At 38.1% G+C, this 18448-nt stretch overlaps 1 protein-coding gene across 1 annotated transcript in view; it reads left to right on the top strand.

The window, feature by feature from the left end:
- Nucleotides 1-2843: 2843 nt before the first annotated feature.
- Nucleotides 2844-18448, top strand: part of NPHP3 (nephrocystin 3) — a 29332-nt gene continuing 13727 nt past the window's right edge. Inside the window, exons 1-16 of the mRNA XM_082478980.1 lie at nt 2844-3393; nt 3738-3863; nt 5133-5283; nt 6599-6751; nt 7152-7285; nt 7538-7698; nt 9611-9758; nt 10324-10398; nt 10936-11115; nt 12673-12776; nt 13448-13562; nt 14453-14596; nt 15160-15257; nt 15723-15825; nt 16424-16506; nt 17548-17686. Of these exons, the coding sequence (XP_082335106.1) occupies nt 3040-3393; nt 3738-3863; nt 5133-5283; nt 6599-6751; nt 7152-7285; nt 7538-7698; nt 9611-9758; nt 10324-10398; nt 10936-11115; nt 12673-12776; nt 13448-13562; nt 14453-14596; nt 15160-15257; nt 15723-15825; nt 16424-16506; nt 17548-17686 (2268 nt within the window). The 5' untranslated portion in view covers nt 2844-3039. The remainder of the gene's footprint in view (nt 3394-3737; nt 3864-5132; nt 5284-6598; nt 6752-7151; nt 7286-7537; nt 7699-9610; nt 9759-10323; nt 10399-10935; nt 11116-12672; nt 12777-13447; nt 13563-14452; nt 14597-15159; nt 15258-15722; nt 15826-16423; nt 16507-17547; nt 17687-18448) is intronic.

Below are 18448 nucleotides of genomic sequence, written 5' to 3'. Positions count from 1 at the left end.
GAACATTGGCAGAGTAGTTGTTCCATTGTGGATCAGGAGTACACATTGCGTACTGACCCCAAAGGGGTATTTACAAGAGTAAATTTGTCAGAGGACCAGCCAATGTACGGCATTCCTCATTATGTAGATTCAGGGATGGAAAGTAGTCTGGTTCTGCAACAGCTGAAGTCATGAAGAAGCTTTACAAAGCGCAGGTCCTCATCTGACAAATACATCTGTACTATGTCTGGCTGAGATAGAGCTAATTTTCTTCATAGCAGCCTGTACAGTGCTGTATTTTAGATTTGTGAGTAAAACAGTGCTGATAACACACCAGTGTTTTAGGTATTGCAGCACAGTGCTTGCTCAGCATCAGGGCCCTCTTTGCTTCTCACTCTGCCTGCCAGTGAGTAGGCTGGGGATGGGAGAAAGTCTGGGAGGAGACCCAGCCAGGACTGCTGACCCCAGCTGAGAAAAGGGATATTCTGTGCCATATAACATGGTGTTCAGCAATAAAATTCAGGGTTAGTCTTTCCAAAGTAATTGTTTCTTAGAGACTGCCTGGGCATCAGTCTGCTGGTGGCAGGTGGTGAGTGACCACCTCTGCATCACTTGTTGGTTTGTTGTTGTTGGGTTGTGTTTGTTTTTTTTTTTCTTTTCTCTCTTTCCTTCACTAATTAAACTGTCTTCTCACTTTTGCTTTTCCAATTCTCTTCCCCATCCCACTGGGCTGGAGTAGTGAGTGAACTGGTGGGTGCTTAGTTGCTGGCCAGGGTTAACCCACCACATCTCATGTATGGATTGTCTTAATAACCATTCTAAGTTAGGTAAATAATAGCAATGTTAAACATGAAGCTACTCAAGTATCTCAGATGTATTCACTGACTGGTGAAGAACTTTATGGCACAATTCACCCAGCATCAATGTCCTCAAAGGGCTAAGGATTGGGCTGCTCCAACTGAAGCTTAAAAAAGTGATGTAACACATCAAGGCAATTTTTAAAGAACTTGATATTTTCTCCACCGATTGATTTTCTGGGTCAATCCATTTTTGAACATCAAGACAGTTCATTCTCAGATACTCTGAGACACTGTTTCCAACATCTGTGCAATAAACAGTTGGATTTCTTTCTGAATTGTCCTAATCGGTGATTTAAAGCAATCTTTGTTAGTTTACAAATTAGATGTTGAAGCAAGCTATTCTAATCTCTAAACATTAGGAAAACCAATCCATGAAGCAACAGGGAAGCAGTGTAATTTTTCTGTTTAGAAAAGGCTGTGTTAATGTGGTCTCTACTATCCATAAAAATTCTGTAATGCACCCAGAGGCAGCATTAGAGAAACAGGATCTACAATTCTTCCAATCTATTTGGTAATGTCAGGTGGATTATTAGAAGGAATCCAGAAGCTCTTACAATACTATACTTCTTATTCTAGGCTTAAAGCTTGCAGATTTTGACTTCACAAACTCAGAATATGAGAATAATTCAGTAAAAACATGAGCATGAATGTATTTTTAATTATTCCCAGCGCTCAAACAGCAGTGAAGTGGAGAAACAGCCTGATACCAACATGCAAATGAAGAAACCAAGAGCCTTGCTTTGCTACAGAATTACAGGCTCATACTGTGCACACTATGTTATTGTCGATATTGTGGAAAACATAGTAGCACCCTTCCTCTTCCCACAATTGTCACATATTCTTTATCCATCTTTTTCACTGAACCAGGGTTTAACTGGAATAGGTCACCAATGTAACCATAAATTATATTCAGACAAGAAATTATTTTTTCCTTGTGAAAACAAAGGGCTAAAGTTAAGGTAAACAGCACATATTCCCAAACTCCAGAGTTTTACTCAGGGAAATAAACCAACACTTTTCCTCTGTTGTACACAAAACTAATTTTCCCCTCCAATAGATTTTGAAATTTGGGTATGTATCATTGGAAAGACATTTCTAAGGTATATTTTTTTCTTCCTGTTAAGAGGAAATAGCTCCCCCAGACATGGCTAACAAACCTGGCACATACGTGAAGTAAAATCTACTTCAGAGTAGTGACATTTTTGTTTTGCATGCCAATGGTAGGGCAGGTTCTGAGATTTGGGAACAAACGTGCGTTCTCCTCAGCCTCGGGGGATCTGCTCCTCCAAAACCCCCAGGACGAGTGAAGGAACCAGATGGAGTTTTGGGAAGAGGCAGAGAGGGATATGGCATAAGGATAATTTAAGGGGCGGTTAAACTAGAACTACTTTATTCCTGAAAGAGAAGGCCTTCAAACAGAGAACTGACAAGTCTCAGGCGAGGGCAGGAGGCAGCACAAGGTGCAGACACTGAACTGGGGCGCAACACAGCACCATTACCCAGCACTTACTTCTTGGTAGACCCACTACTAACTCTTCTTGGTTCTTCTCCTTTGGCGTGCTGCCAACCGGTTTCAAAGGTCACTCTTTTTTTTTAGGGTGGTGAGAGACAATTCCCCCAGGAGGTCTCTACCACACAAAAGCCTGTGGCACTCTACCTCAGCTTGAGGCTTCCCCCGGCGCTCGCTGAGACGGTGCCAGTGGGAATGGGAGGGTTAGCCGTGCCCTCAGGTTAGCTCCTGTTTTTAAAACAAAACTAAAAAACAAAACCAAAACAAAATCCAATCCCACTTTTCCTCAGAAGAGCAGATTCCCACTCACCGTGGCTGCGGCCCCGCCTTTCCCCGGCCTTCAGGGTCCGTCGTGCTCCCCCTCCCGGGCCGCTCCAGCAGCGCTCCCCGGGACGGGACGGGACGGGAGGGGGAGAGGGCGGGAGGGCTGGAGGAAGCCGCCCCGCGGGCCGCCGCCCTCCTTTCCTTGTCAGGCCGGGGCAAGGAGCGGACCATGGCCCGCCGGCTCGGAGGGTCCTGCGGCTCGGCCGGACCGGGGGAACGGTGAAGGGCGCTGGCCGGGGCGAGGCGGGGAGCAGCCGCCTCCGGGAACGCTGCGCCTCAGGCATGTCCCCGCCGTCAGGGCCCGCCGGAGGCACCGGCTCCTCCACTCGGTGTTAAAGCCTCGCCCGGGCAGTAGGACGCCCGGTCATGGGGACGGCGTCGTCCCTGGTGAGCCCGGCCGGCGGGGTCGGAGAGGTGATCGAGGACACTTACGGCGGCGGTGGCGGCGAGGCCTGCGAGATCCCGGTGGAGGTGAAGCCCAAGGCCCGGCTGCTGCGCGGCTCCCTGCGGCGGGTCGGGGCCTCACGGCCCGGCGGCCTCATCGGCGCCAGCTTCAAGTCGACGGCCTCGGTGCAGGAGCTGGAGTGCGTGGCCGAGTACGAGCGCCTGAAGAAGGAGTACGAGATCTTCCGCGTCAGCAAGAACAACGAAGTGGCCTCCATGGTGAAGAAGGAGGCCAAACTGGACAGGGAGAACAAGCGGCTGCGTGCCGAGCTGCAGGTAGCTCCCACCTGAGGGGGGCTGAGTGGCGAAGCCTCATGCCATGAGGCTGCGAGGGGCTCGTCTCCTGCTTCCCAGAAAAGCTGTGGCAGGGGGGTGATGGGGGTGCTGGGTACACGGTGCGTGCCCCGGTGCCATCCCGGTGAGCCGTCAGGGTGCGGTCAAGGTGTGACTCTGGGGATGGGGACCACACGGTGTGTGGCCGTCATCCTTAGAGTAAGGACAGAGATGCAGGGTGCTGGGATAACGTTGTATTCAGACGTGTTTTTTCACTAACTGAAAATCTGAAGCCTTTTATCAGCAGTTGCTTTCACTCAGAAAAATGGTGTATTGAATCTTTTCAGGCACTTCAGAAAACTTACCAGAAAATACTTAGAGAGAAAGAAAGTGCGTTAGAAGCTAAATACCAAGCCATGGAGAGAGCTGCTACTTTTGAACATGATCGAGACAAGGTCAAAAGGCAATTCAAGGTATGGCTTGACTTGACTTTTCCCGGGAAAATCACCAAAAAGAAGACAGATGTCACTGGGTCACATTCCCCCAGTGAACTCTTCTCTAATAACTTTCATGAGGACCTCTCCTTCTTAAAAGAAATTGGAATATCATAGCTGTAGCTGCCTATGTCCTTTAAGGTAATCCTACCAAAACTTCTCTGTAAAAATATGAGAAAAAAAATAGAAAATAACTTTTTAAATATTAAAAGGAGAATGTGCAGTGATGCACCTTAAACTAAATTCCTGCGTTAATGGAACACAGAAATATATTCATATTTGAGAGTCACGAGAAAACATGGACTGCTGACACATGCTCAAGGAATGTATAAACCCAGAGTTCCATTACTTCTGAATAAATTTTGTATATAGCATTGTAAAGTTTAACATTTCTAGCTTACATTAAAGAAAAATGTGTATAGATGCATCTTTTTTGGCTGCTAAAATACGATAGCCAGTTAAAGACAAAAGCATTTGCACTTTCTGGAGGGATGACTTGAAAAGCCAAGCTGATGCTTCTGCTTTTCCCTTGCTACAGATGATGATGATACTTCTGCCACCCATAACAGGGCAATTGGTCCTGGTTTTACATTTTTTGCAAGATTCTTGCTATCTTTAATTGTAACAAGTGTTAATGGTTGGCAGATATATAAAAGGAGGATTGATTTTGACCTTATTTAAGAAAATGAGACATGAAGAAGATTTCATCTCTTTGAATTCAAATCTAGGTTTGTGTGTTTTTCCCCAGATGATGGTAATAGTTTACAAACAGGACAGCTGGAGATGCGTGATCATTTTCTGTCTTAGGAAATTTAAATTTCCGCACAGATAAAAAGTAAATACAAGATTATATGTAAATGTGAAAAATACTCAGAAGAATAAAAGGGAACCTTTGAAAAAATTATTACATTTAGTGATTTTAGAAGACAATAAACTTTAAAAGGTGAAGAAAGTTACTTGCCATTTTTAATGACTTCCCATACTAATGTAGACTTCTAACTTCCAGAACAGTATGCTAAGTTTTAAAATGGTAAAATTTAAAAAATAGATAATTTTAAACTATGTTTTCATGCTCATTTATAGGTTCCTGATAGCTTCTTGTTCACATTTTCATGCCTTTCCCTGCTAAATGAATGCTGAAAACTTTTTTTTTTACAATTGAAAGCAGATAACATGAATTCAGGAACTGATACTGATTTTTAAAAGATTTATGGCTTGTATGTCTTTCTTTGTCTTTCTTGCTCATAGATTTTTAGAGAAACTAAAGAAAATGAGATTCAGGACTTACTGAGGGCCAAGAGAGAGCTAGAAGCAAAACTTCAGAGACTCCAGGCCCAAGGAATCCAAGTGTTTGATCCTGAAGAGTCTGATTCTGATGATAATTGTACAGACGTTACAGGTGAGAATTTCATCCCCAGCATTTTGTGTTGGAAAGTGACTGAAATCTCTGAATAGTAAAGCACAAGACAAATATTTATGTTCTTTTGAAAAAAGCTTTATTAATTCAGGTGAAAAGCAACATAAAGTAGCTCAAAGGGTAAAAGCAGCTGACTACAAACTCGGTTTAGATTGTGGGAACCCCACGTTTCTGGTCTTATGAATGAACAGATGAAGAAAATAGACCACTGTCTAGACACAGTGACTGGGAACATATATTTTTTTAATTGTTCCATGAACAATTCTGAGTTTTCTAGTCTCTTCTGAGGTTTTTGGTTCTATATCTGAGAGGTCATGTTCCAAAGGATCCAGAAAGCACGCCTGAAACTAGAGGGAATCTTAGATGGACTTACTGTCTATGGATGGTGAAGTATGCCGGTCTCAGCTGCTTTTCTTTTCAGAATAGCAGAGTTAGATATTTAACAAACATAAACTGACTGAAAGAGTCATTTTTATTGAAGAATTTTTTGAAAGGGAAGCCCTAGCAAACTTAATGACATAAAAGGCAAAACCTTGTATATACTGTAAGAGAGGTATTTGATAACATGGGAGGGATTCAGATAGGTATGTGATCAGTCCACTGACTTTGATTCAAAATAGAGGGGTAGTTGTAGCTTGCAGACAGCACCTTGACACTCTTATGGATGGCTACCATTACTTCTTGCACATTGAAGGGTTACTGAGGAAAAACTGCATTGAAGTGCTGTTGCTTAATCTTTGTTTTGCTTTTTGAGATAGAGCAACAGTCACATCTTGGCAGGAGCATAAATATGCAATCTTTAAAAGTAAAAATGTTTCAAAATGCAGTGAAAGGCTTTTTGCATAGTAATTATGCATTTGATGAACTTTAGTGGTACAGATAGTCTTAGATATTTCAATCCTGACCTACAACCCCTTTATGCTTTTTCAGTGCTGGAACATTCCTGAACAAAAGTTGTCAATTTTGTGATGTGCACTAATGACTGCAGCAGTACTGTGAACTGTTTTCCTGATTTGTAATGCAAGTCAGCATTTGAACCCAACTGATGTGAGCAATCTATATAATAACAAATACTAGCAAATAACCTCTTCCTTTAGCAGCGTGGCTTCTCATTAACTTTGGACAAGCCCCCATTTAGAACTACAGCACACAAAGGTGCAAGCAAATCCGCTAAGGGAGAAAAAAATTATGATCAGTGGCATGTGGCAGTAGGTTTCAGCTGGAGTATTTAATACTGATAATTTACCTTGTTTAGTGACAATTAAAAGTTGGTTGTTTCTTTTTTTCCCAATATTAGCTACTGGAGCACAATCTGAATACTGGAATGGAGGAGCTTTGGGAAGCGAGCCATCCATGGGTAGTATGATGCAACTTCAGCAGTCTTTCAGAGGGCCTGAATTTGCTCATAGCTCCATAGATGTTGAGGGACCATTTGCAAATATAAACAGGGGTAAGTAATAGTGGTTTGTTTTAATGGGATTATAGGTGTCTATGTCATTTTTCTATCCATTCTTAAGTAATTCTGTTCTTTCTTAGGTCTCTTTCTGTCCATGGGTTATTTGGAATTCTTTGAAAAAAAAAAAAAAAGATAATATGAATGATATGTAAAGATAATATGAATATATTTAACACTGTTGTTTTACCACATTATCAAATTATATGATGTTATCAGGTGATATGGGTTCTCAAAATTAAAATTTTTAAAATTAAAATAGTTGAGTAAAAATGTTACTACTATTTTAAATAAAATGTAGTGTAGTATAATGTTAAGAGGTGATGGCTTATCTGTTACACAGTTTAAGCAGATGTGAAGATCTCTAGACTTCATTTTGCTTTTTTTTCATCGGCAGATGATTGGGATGCTGCTGTTGCCAGTTTATTACAGGTTACTCCTATATTTTCCCACTCTCTGTGGAGTAACACAGTACGATGTTTTATTATTAGTACTGATGAGACTCAGCCAGAAGTGGACATCTTCATTAGAGTGAGTACTGCACAAACTTATGCGAACTTATATGCTGTTTTATTTCCACTGTGATACTTATTCAGAAATTTGTCTAATGTTTCTTGAAAGCTTATAGTAGGTGTAGCCTGATTTCAGTGAAGTCAGTGAAAGTATTGCTAGGGACTTCAGGGGAAGAAACTGCATAGAGAAAAGGAACTGAGATTTATCTGGTAAGTCCTTAGTGCTATGCAGATTTAGTAATAAAGCACTGTTATTCAAATTTGCTTTCAGAACTACTCACCAAAACTTCAAAGAATCTGTGAAACTATGGGGTACTTCTTTCAAGTTGTTAATTTTTCAGCAGAAAATGAAAGGCCCATTAAGGATGTAAGAAAATGGGAAATTGAAAAAAGTTCATTAGTTGTTTTGCTCTTGCATTTAACTTTGCCAAGGTAAGTATTTTCCAGACTGGTAAAGCAAATGCAAACTGGTAATTTATGCAGAATGCATAGCTTATTAAAATGTATGATTGCTTTGCTTGGTACATTTCCTAAGCTACTATCTTCTAAGTGATAGTCCTTCAAACTTCAGGTTTCCTAGTGCACACAGTTAAAAGGATACATCAGCTTTGTATAATTTCCTTTTTCTTGTAGCTACATATTCTCTTAAAATACAGCATGAAAGATGTCTTTATAAGACAGAAATGCTTTGCTTTCCAAGGGCAGCTCTCCGTCATGTGTATGGCTGGAGTCTTAAGATTCAAGGTGGTTGGTGTGAATGTCCTCAGTTGTTTTAATTTGCTTACCTAGCTTTACACCTGTCTGTAGTATTTTTATTTTCTTCTGTCACATACTATTTTCTGTCTTTGGCTATTTTTCGGACTGACTTCATCACCCTCCTGTGTGGTACCTTATGCTAGCTTTCTACATTTAATTTACTCAAGTTGTGATGTTTTACAAGAAATGGTGATGCAATGTGTTCTGTTTGTTCAGTGAGTAATTTCCCAACCTTCTAGAAGAAGAAACATGATATTAAATGAAAAACACTGAACTAGGTATACTTTTAGAATTGTGTTAGAGCTGTTCCTGTTATGCATTTGGGAATTTTGGCAGAGTTTGGTTTTGATGTTTAGAGGAGGGAGGGATGTCCTCTTGCTGAAGAAGAGAGAAAAAGGGATTAGAAAAGATAATATTAAGGACCACAGAGTGGTCATTCCAAAACATCTGTATGAATGGAAAAATCTGAAAATACTAGTATGCATTATGTTTCATATTAGGTGTAGATTTTGAACTCTAGGGATTTCGGATATTTTTGTATTACTAGAGCTCTTGTATTAACTAGACCTCCTGTTTCGGTAAATAAAACACCTGTCTGTGGAGAACTGAAGGCTGGTTTAAGACACTAGTAGCTAAGATTTACAGCAGTGGAGCGCTTCAGGGAACAGCCAGGTACCACAGAAGATGTTGATTTGTTTTCTTAGAGGAGTTGGATTACAGCTGCCATACATTTATGCTCTTAGAAAGATACTGTCAGCTGCTGAGGGTATATTGACACTCTGAGGAGATGCCGTTTCCAAATAACCCAGTTTTATATATGTGAGTCGCAAGTGCTTAAGAATGAAATACGCAAGAAAAAGAACAGGAAGGAGTATTCCTGCCAACAGTATTCATTTAGAGAGTTTCTAAAAACTAGAAACTTGTAAACATAGTTTAGAAAAACTATGATGAAAATCATATAAAGATATTTGAGAGATCCTGTCTGCTATTGTCAGCATCCCCAAGTTGTACAGTTCCTTCTGTGGAACAGCAATAGATTGCTGTGAATGATATCCATGGATATCATTCACATATATAAATACAAAGTGCTTTTGAGTTTGGAGGTGTGTAATTCTCCTTTTCAGCTACTATAAATTTAAAGACTATCCTACGTCTGACAAAAACTAAAGGCGTTTTCCTAAAAAGGTCAAGCAGTAGAATGGAGCCCTCCAATAAGTGATGGCAGAGCATGTATATGATGCTTGTTAATTGTGTGTGAATCCATGTTCTTTCCGTGCAAGGCAATTACCTTTCACTCTACATGTTGGTATGACAGGAAGGTTGATTTTTAATTTACAAAACGATAATTATAAAAATTAATAAATAGTTTAATGTTTTTGGTACAAGTAGCATAAATTTCTCTCTTAGCTGTTCCTTTCTTCTGAGTTTATCTTAAGTTCTCTGCTGAAATATTTGCTTGCCCTTTGTTGTAAATAGATATGACTTTTGAATTAGATTTTGCAGTGAAACCCATCTTCGGAGCTTGTGTTGATTGAAGTGTTTACTACAGCAGTGTAATATAGCACAAGAATGCTGATTTCCAATCTAGTTGTTTGTTGGAGGACTGTGAAGAAGCCTTCTTGAGAAATCCAGAAGAAAAACCCCGGCTAATTTACCACAGAAAGGAGGATGGCAGAGGCAGTTCAGTCTCAGCGCAACGGTTAATTGAGCAAATTTCTCACGTGAACAAAGCAAAGGTAAGGCACTTTAAAGACATTAATTTTAAAAGGCTTACTTTCCTGCTATAAACAACATTGAGCGCTAGCAGTCCCAGATTTTAGGAGAAATTGCATTACACTCATTGCTCTGGATGCTCATTATATGAGCAGATTGAAGCTAAAATTTATGAACATTATGAAATTTTCATTAGCAGGGGAGAAAAAAAGCCACTGCATTTTCACTGAAAAAAAATCCCTATGCCATAAAGATAGGATTTCTCACCTGTGTTTAGCCATTTGAACAGCAAAGTTATTTATCTAAGGTCCCTCTGTAGCCACTGAAGAGCAAGAAATGTACCTCCAGGGAGATTTCCTCCCATCTGAAAATAGATCAGTTGGCATTTATTTCCCTCTACAGAGAGAACTGTTGAGAACAGCTGAAACTAGATGTCCAACTTTTAAAAGCTTAGGCAAAATGAAGCCTACCTAAGGAATGCAACAGAAGGGAATTCAAGCGTGTTCCAGAATGTTGTTGTTGGAAGTGCTAAATATGGTTCCCAGTTGAGTTCAGAGTTGCATCGTGCTTTGCCATTTACTTTTTCAGATGATTGATCATACTGGAAGTGTGGAGGAAGGAGCATATCAAATCTATAATTGTGTGGAAAAGATAATTAAACAGGTGGAGTACATGATGCATTTCAGGTTTTTCTGTACCTACTCTGATTTCTGATTAATGATGTCAGTGTGATTACTGTATGCTACTTAGATGTAAGATCTTTTTGTGTTTTATCATTAATATCTGGCAAGCAAAGAAATCTGCAAGTGGAAAATAAAACCCCAAACTGAGCAGTGCTTTTACGGGCAGAAGCAGAAATAACAGAGGAAGGGATCCATCAGTGGTCTAAATTATCTTATAATTTCTCTTTATCCTTATCATAGGATAAGGAAAGATTGTGTCATCCATTCTGTCCTTATCCTTCCTTGTGGTGGGTTGCCTCCACTATGCAAAGACTAAAACCAATGTCTTGAAATCTGAAACTTGGTTTCATTTAATTCCTCATTTATTTATGTTCTCAGCTAGCCTAAAAAGAAATGAGCATATCAATGTTAGTAGAGCTGCACTCGTATACAGTAGAATTGAGAATCGCACCAAATGTGCCTGCACTGTTAAGAATTATAGTTGCAGTTCTCTCCATGTAATTTTCTTTTTACTTAGGATATATTGGGATGTGAAACAACAGAACTAGAAGGCAAGGATTTGGGTAATAAGGAAGAGTCCACTGGTCCTGAAGAAGTTGTTTTTGGTGATGTGTTGTGGGATGCACATGATGAACAAGAACAGATGGAAGCTTTTCAGCAGGCCTCTAATTCAACATGTGAGCTGGGATTTGAGAAAGTAAGTACATTGGAAATGTATATGGATGAAGAGAAAGTCATCACTCATTTCCATCTCTTGTTAGACAAGATGTACTTCTACAGAAGAAGCTTTGTCTGAGAGAATTCTTGAGGCTATTGCTCCTTAGGCTAGTAGAAGCCATATGTCTTATATAGATGGCATATTTATTTTCTGGGAGAGATGCCAGTTTGTGTGTTGTTGTTGTGTGTTGTTCATCTGTTTGATGAAGAAGCAGTGGTTGTTCCTGCACTGGAGAAAAGTGCTATAACAGTATGCCAGAAGTAGGGTGTCCTCTTAGATTTTGGTTGTTAATAGAAAAGTTTTTTTGTCTTTTTTTTTTCTTTTTTTGGTGGCTTTGAGGAAATCTGAGCTCTGTCTTGATGTCTTGACACCTGGGGTCAGGTCTTTTGGAGATGACTGAGGAAAAGATTCCATCTGCTCATGCAGCCATACATATGTGAGAAGAACATAAATTAAACACAGTTCTATGTTTAAATTACAAAGCAATACTCATAAAAATTAATAAATGTTTTTAGTGGTTTTGGTACAAACAGCATAAATTTCTCCCTTAGCTTTTCCTTGCTTCAGAGTTCCTAAAAGAGCTGAGTTCTTAAGAGAGCTGCTGAATAGCTCAGTACTTACTCATTCCTTGAAATAAAATTTTTAAAACATTTCAAATTGGGAGTATCGGGAACAGTTATATGTAGGGAAGGTATAATGAATGTAAGAAGAAAAAACATTAAAGTAGTCATGGAAGGTGATGCGACAGCTTATTTGGGCAACGTTCCTTGTTGTTGTAATGTAACATAAGCATGCAGTTTCTGTGTTATGGTATTTAAGTCATTAGTATCTGTATATTTTATTAGCACAATTTATTCTTTTACTTCCTTACTCATATATTGGCACAATCCTCCAAACCATTGCCATCTTTACTACATTCTAGAACAGTAAAATAATACAACATTAATAGAAAAAATGCCTATGTATTTCTTAATGCACCTCCACCTCTTTTTTGCAGGCAAAATATTTCTCCCAGGTGGATGAAGGGTGTTTTTTGGTTTTGTTTTTGTCATCCTGAACTCTGCTAACAACATTCTTGGGCATTCACGTGGTGAAAGATATCCTTTCTTTCGCATGCTTAGTGCCTCAAAATACCATTCATGGCAGATGCCAACTTTGAAGGCAACCATATCCAATGCAGTAGAGTAGTTGGGGGAAAGGAGGGGAATGAGGAAGCCTGAACAAATGTAGTACCCAATTGCTTTACTGTACTAACACTGATTCAGTTTATTAGCGATGAAAGTTCATTTTTAAATAGAATTCTGAAAACATTTATTTATTTTACACTTTCTTTAAAAGAGAGAATAAATTCTGTAGTTTAAGTGTTTCATTGCAAAATTTATTTCCATTTGTATTATATGGCATTTCAGTAGTTATTCCTTTACCTTAATAAATCTCTACATGCATTTTGTATCTAGATGGTTTACGATACCAAACACTATATTTCTCCCTTAAACAGTGAAATATTTGTAATGATTGTTTCTTTTTTTTTTATAGTATTTTGAACGTCTAAATGATCTAGTAGCAGCACCAGCACCAATTCCACCTCTGCTTGTATCAGGAGGACCAGGCTCTGGGAAATCTCTCCTTCTGTCAAAATGGTAGTTTAAACTACTTTTTTTTTTTTTTTTAATCAATGAAATTCAAGAAAAAAGTTGCCATTACATTTCAAACATCATTGTATTGGTTTAATTAGAGGTAAAATGGGAGCATTTACAAAGCACTGAAGTTATTGAAGCATCCTGGAAAGATTTATAATAATTGAGTAGCTAATTCCATCTGGATGGCCTTTAACATCTCCCTGACTCCAGTTGCAACATTCTACAGATCTGTCTTTGCACAGTGTTAATAAGCAGTTTCTGTAGCTCACTAGTGTTGCCCTTCTCTGATACACAAGAGGGGTCCTTTGGAGTCTTTTTAACTGAAATAAAGGAAAGATCAGACCTAATAATTTATCATAGAAATGCATTTTATGGTCACTTGTAGGCTATAGCAAACCTTGTTGGTGTGAAAATAAATTGATAGTGTCATTACTTCTTAAAAGTTTAGTGACATGAGGCTGTCCAATGCCAGGAAAGGCACTTGTTAATGGCTATCAGTAGTGGGAAGAGCAAAAATGAAATCTGACATAAAAAGTGCAATCATAGCTCAGGAAACGGCTGTCCTATTTTGTATTTTGTCCTTTGGCAAAACTGATAGTTTTTAATTGAGATACATTTACAAAATTATAGCCCTTTAAGTGCCTTTTTTTATTTTTTACTTCTCTCATTAGGATTCAATTGCAACAGAAGCATTCACCAAACACTCTAATTCTTTATCACTTTGTTGGGAGGCCCATGTCTACTAGTTCAGAATCTGCATTGATAATTAAACGCCTTACTTTAAAGGTATGCTGTGTTATTACATATCCTGCATTGCAAGATGCTTTGGAAAGTGCCAGTGTGTGTGTACATGTTAAAAGATAAAAATTTCTACAGGTTTTTCTACATCAGTTAAGAGTAATACAAAGGTAAGGCATTATATATATTATATATATATTATATATATTATATTATGGGGGGAATCTGATCTTATACGTTGAATACGGATCAATTAAATAGTATCTCTGGGATATTCATAATAGATAAGCATTAGCAGTTATGCTTCCAGTGACCTATATTGATGGCTTATAAAACCATGCAAGCTTCTTCCAAAATTTCCTGCCATCTGGCCAATGAGAGAGGCAGGTGGTACATCTTCTGTCGATGTGTTCAGAAACCTGAGGCTGTATTCACCAGTTGGCACCATATTGTTCCTAGACTAGTCTCTCTCCTATGTTAATTTATTTTTTAATTGTGTGTTAGGTATGTGGGGAATAAGTGAGAAGTATTTTTGTGCCGAGGTTTGAGCTTTCTTTTTCCTTCACAGGGTGGCACTAAGGACCTCACAGGACTAAAACCTTTAGAAAAATGAAACAGTTGTGTTGTCCTTGCAAATTTCTCATGTATCTTAGAAGTCTGTCTGTTTAACCTGTGCAACTTTTAAGTCTCCAAATTCCTTGTCCATTGTGTAAACTCAGGTTATCTCTCTAGAATTTACACAATTAGTTCAGTAAATATTCTTTGTTCTGCATATGCCACCTTTCTGCATATACTAGAATGAAAGAATCCTGCGTGAATAATCACCCCAAAATCACATTTTGGGTTGTTTTCTTCCTCTTGTGTCTATAGGACTTCTTTCAACTATCCTAGTTGATTTTTTAAGGTAGAATTTGTTATATATATTTATAATTCTGCAGCTTATGCAACACTCGTGGTTAGTGTCACCTCTGACCTTGGATCCAGCTAAACTTCTGGAAGAATTTCCCCGCTGGCTGGAAAAGCTTTCTGTACGTCATCAAGGCAGCATTATTATAATTATTGATTCTATTGACCAAATACAGGTATGTTTTCGAATATTTGCCACTTGCCAGTCTAAAGGAAACCTTGACTATTGCAGTAGACTCAGTTATATCTGTGTAACAGAAATACTAATGTTTGCTTTGCTAAAGAGCACATACAGAAACTAATTTTGCAAAAAGTGCAGATGAGTTGTAATAGTCTTTAATTTTTATAGATAGAATTTATGTTGGGTGGTTTTGTTTGAGTTTTTTTGTCCTAAATTTATTTTAACACCTTAAATTTTGAGCAGATTTTATTTATCCAAACTTTAGTTATCCAGAGGTTCAAGGCTGTGAGCTGACTTACTGGGCATGTAAATAGCCTAGTCTTTGATGTGAATGTTTCAACAATAGTGTTCTATCTGTTTTGTTTAATGTACAGTAATGCTGATACATATCAATGGATCATTTAGTACTGTGCCAAGAACCAGATCATGAACAATTTTTAAGGACATTGGACAATTTAATACTCTCTTCACTGAACTGTGCAGTTAATGAAATGTATCAACTTCTGGCATTGTTTTGCGCAACCTTTGTATTAAGTAACCAATTTTGTTGTTTTTAAGCAAGCTGAGAAACATATGAAGTGGCTGATAGATCCACTGCCAGTGAATGTGAGAGTCATTGTGTCAGTGAATGTAGAAACATGTCCACAGGCTTGGAGGTATGTTGCATTTCTGAGATGTTTCAAAGTAGCCTGGGTTAGAATTGTTGTTTTAAATTACAGTGACTGATTGAGAGCAAACTGCCATATTTATCAAGACCTGGAGATTTAATAAGGATATGGTTTTGCGATCATTGAGGACAACGAAAGCTTCTCTATTGTAATTGTAACGAGAACAGGTTTTAGCTTTTTGTTTTACTGTTTTGGATCTATCCACATGACTATATAAAAAAGGATATTAAACGCGTTCCGATGTGTATGAAGAACCGCAGTACTGTGATGTAGATGCAGGATAAGGCTAGAAGTGGAAATTTGACTTGTAATGACTAGGATTTCTTAGTAGCCAGGAATAGCTTCAATTACTGCTTTGATATAAATCTTTAAAAAGCTCTGGAACTTTGATGTCTTTATTTCCTTTTGTGTGCTATTTAATAAGGTCTGAATATGACTTTTCTCTTACCAAAGGTTGTGGCCCACTCTTCATCTTGATCCACTGAATTCCAAAGATGTTAAATCTCTCATTAATGCAGAATGTAACTCTGCAAATGTTAAATTAACTAAAGAGCAGGTATGTCTCTTGCAGTTCTTCTAAAGCACTTTACTCCAGTACAACTTTTAGTGAAAACATGGAAAGATGAAATAAGCCCAGCTACCAAAAGAAAGTATTATATTTAGCTAACTAAATACTACTGGTCAAGATAACATGCAGTTTGAGTACACCATGGCTTATAGCAGTGAAACACAGATGGAACAGCATAAGTTATTAACACAAACCCAACTGCACACATTGCTGCAAAAATGCTCTTTTGTTTTAGAATAATAGAAGGTTTAGTATTGCATAATACCATAACAATGATTGGCAGAGTGGGGAAAAAAGTATTTTACCTCTTTGCCTTGGAGACTGATTCTGTAAGGTAGTCCTCGTCTTGAGAGATGTGATGGCTAGACCCTAATTCTTTCGATCTTAAGTTCAAAAGGAAACTCACTCATATGCTCCTATAGCTAGAAAAACATGCAGTATTTTGGGTACTAGTTATCATATCATAGTCTTCAGATGTTAGAAGTAGAAGCATATCTAGAACTTTTATTTTCTTTTCAAACAATGAAAATGTTATTGGTATGATTAATTTCATCTTGGCTCACAGATTTTCTTTAAAATGTTGTAGGAGAAGAAGCTCGAGAGACATTGTCGTTCTGCAACAACTTGCAATGCTTTGTATGTCACTCTCTTGGGGAAAACCGTTGCTTGGTAAGTTGAGAGGATCTTGAAATTATTATGCTTATCATTAGATTAAGAGACTTCAAGTAGGTTTGTTAGCATTTTGAAATACATTGATTTAACATAGAATGAATTTTGTTAAGAAAAAAACACTGGAGCAGTATACAAAGTTTTCCCGCTTCACTGGCGGAATATGATAGGAAGACAAATCAGAGAGTACACAATCACCATTTTGATACTAGGTGAATCCAAGCAGTTGCATCTGTCTGTTTTCAGTTCTCCTGTTTTTATTTTATTTTTTATGATGTTCTGCTTTCTGGGTATTTCAGTTGCTTCAATGTTTTCTAAAGGTATTTGGAGAATGTTGCTATTGTTTTGTTAAACAGTTAATTCAAATCTGTTGTATTTACTGATGTACCAGATAGTTTGCCTCACAGATTTTTAAGGCTAAAAGGAAGTTCGACAACTGCTTAGTTTAACAACTTGCAGATGGTACTTTGCCCTACAATTCCTGCTGTGGAGAAAATTTTCCTCTTGTGCAAGAGAATACTTAATAAGTGCATTGGCTTATTATTAACCCAGACTTCGTCTTGTTGAGAAAGATGCATTTTTAGTTTAGAGACTCCCGGAAGATGATACACTGATTGATAATTTACTCTGGGTGACTGATTTTCATTATTTTTTCTTTCTGTTTTATGTCCTAGAATGCTTAATTGCTCCTGAAAACATGCTTTGTAAATGAATTAAATGAAACAGCAGCACATGATTTTATCTTTATCCAGCCTGATGTTCTTATTCTGTACTCCCGCTGGAGGAAAGAACACTGCAATGTACTTTTTTTTTTTTTAAAATAAAAATGTTGCAGTTATTTAGAAGAATTGAACAATTTGACAGAAGGTGGCTTCAGGGATTGACCTCTTCTGTATTTAATCTCACCAGGTGCTGTGCACCTTTTAAACCCAATAGGAATTCAGAGCAATTTTGAGGTGGAGCTCTTCAGTGGTTTCAATTCATCTTACTCAGCCAAATTTAATATGCTAAACCATGCCCTTTTTGTCCTTTTCTGCTCAGTGTTGGAAATACAGGAAATATTGATGAAACCCTTCAACAGTGTTTCCAATGTCAAGACACAGTGTCACTGTACAGGCTTGTTCTTAGATCAATTCAAGAATCATTGCGAAGTGATAACGAGAAAGCTCTTTTGAGAGAGGTAAGCAAGACAATGAGTCACTGTTCCTACAGGCAATGTATATTCTTTCCTGTAAAGAGTTTTTCTTAAGTTAAAAGTAAATATAAATTTAGTTTGGTTCATATGTATGATTCAGAGATTATTGTACTATCAGTATAGATGGGACAATCTTATTAATCTAATTATTTCCATTGCATAACTATAGAACATATAACTGCTTTGTTTTAAATTCAGCTAAGTCATTCTCTCACAAAACACAGCATTTCCGCTATGATGGGATATAGAGTTAGCACTTCCTTGCTAATCACTACCCTGATCCAATGATTAACTACCCTGAGCATAGTAAATGTAATCAAAACATGGTATCTTGCGAATACAGGGCACCACATATAAGATTGCTGATTCCTCTTCCTACCTTTGCAGAATTTGCCTGTTGTGTGGAACGTTTTTTTTTATTAGGACATGATACTCAGTAACTGCTAGAAGTTCTTTGGTGCTGCCAGCAGACCTTCAGCATATTTTACTTAGATAGAAGTTCCTTATGATAATGTAGTTATTTTCCCCTGGTGTTTTAGAGGAGTCTGAGGAGCTGTTTGTTTGTTCCAGAGTGCTTTATCTTTTAGAATATTAATCCTTTAGCACTGAGGACTGTTCTTTGAGGACAGAAGAGGGAAAGGACTTGTGTAGGCAGATTTGTTTTTTTTTTTTCCCCTTGGTGTATAAAGTTATACACAGTGATACACAGTATTTTTCTTGGAATTCCAGTGTAAAATAACTATCTGC

This window comes from Vanellus vanellus, assembly GCF_965231255.1.
Source record: "Vanellus vanellus genome assembly, chromosome: 2".
In the NCBI taxonomy this organism is placed as follows: domain Eukaryota; kingdom Metazoa; phylum Chordata; class Aves; order Charadriiformes; family Charadriidae; genus Vanellus; species Vanellus vanellus.
This window is presented reverse-complemented; position numbering and strand designations above follow the sequence as displayed.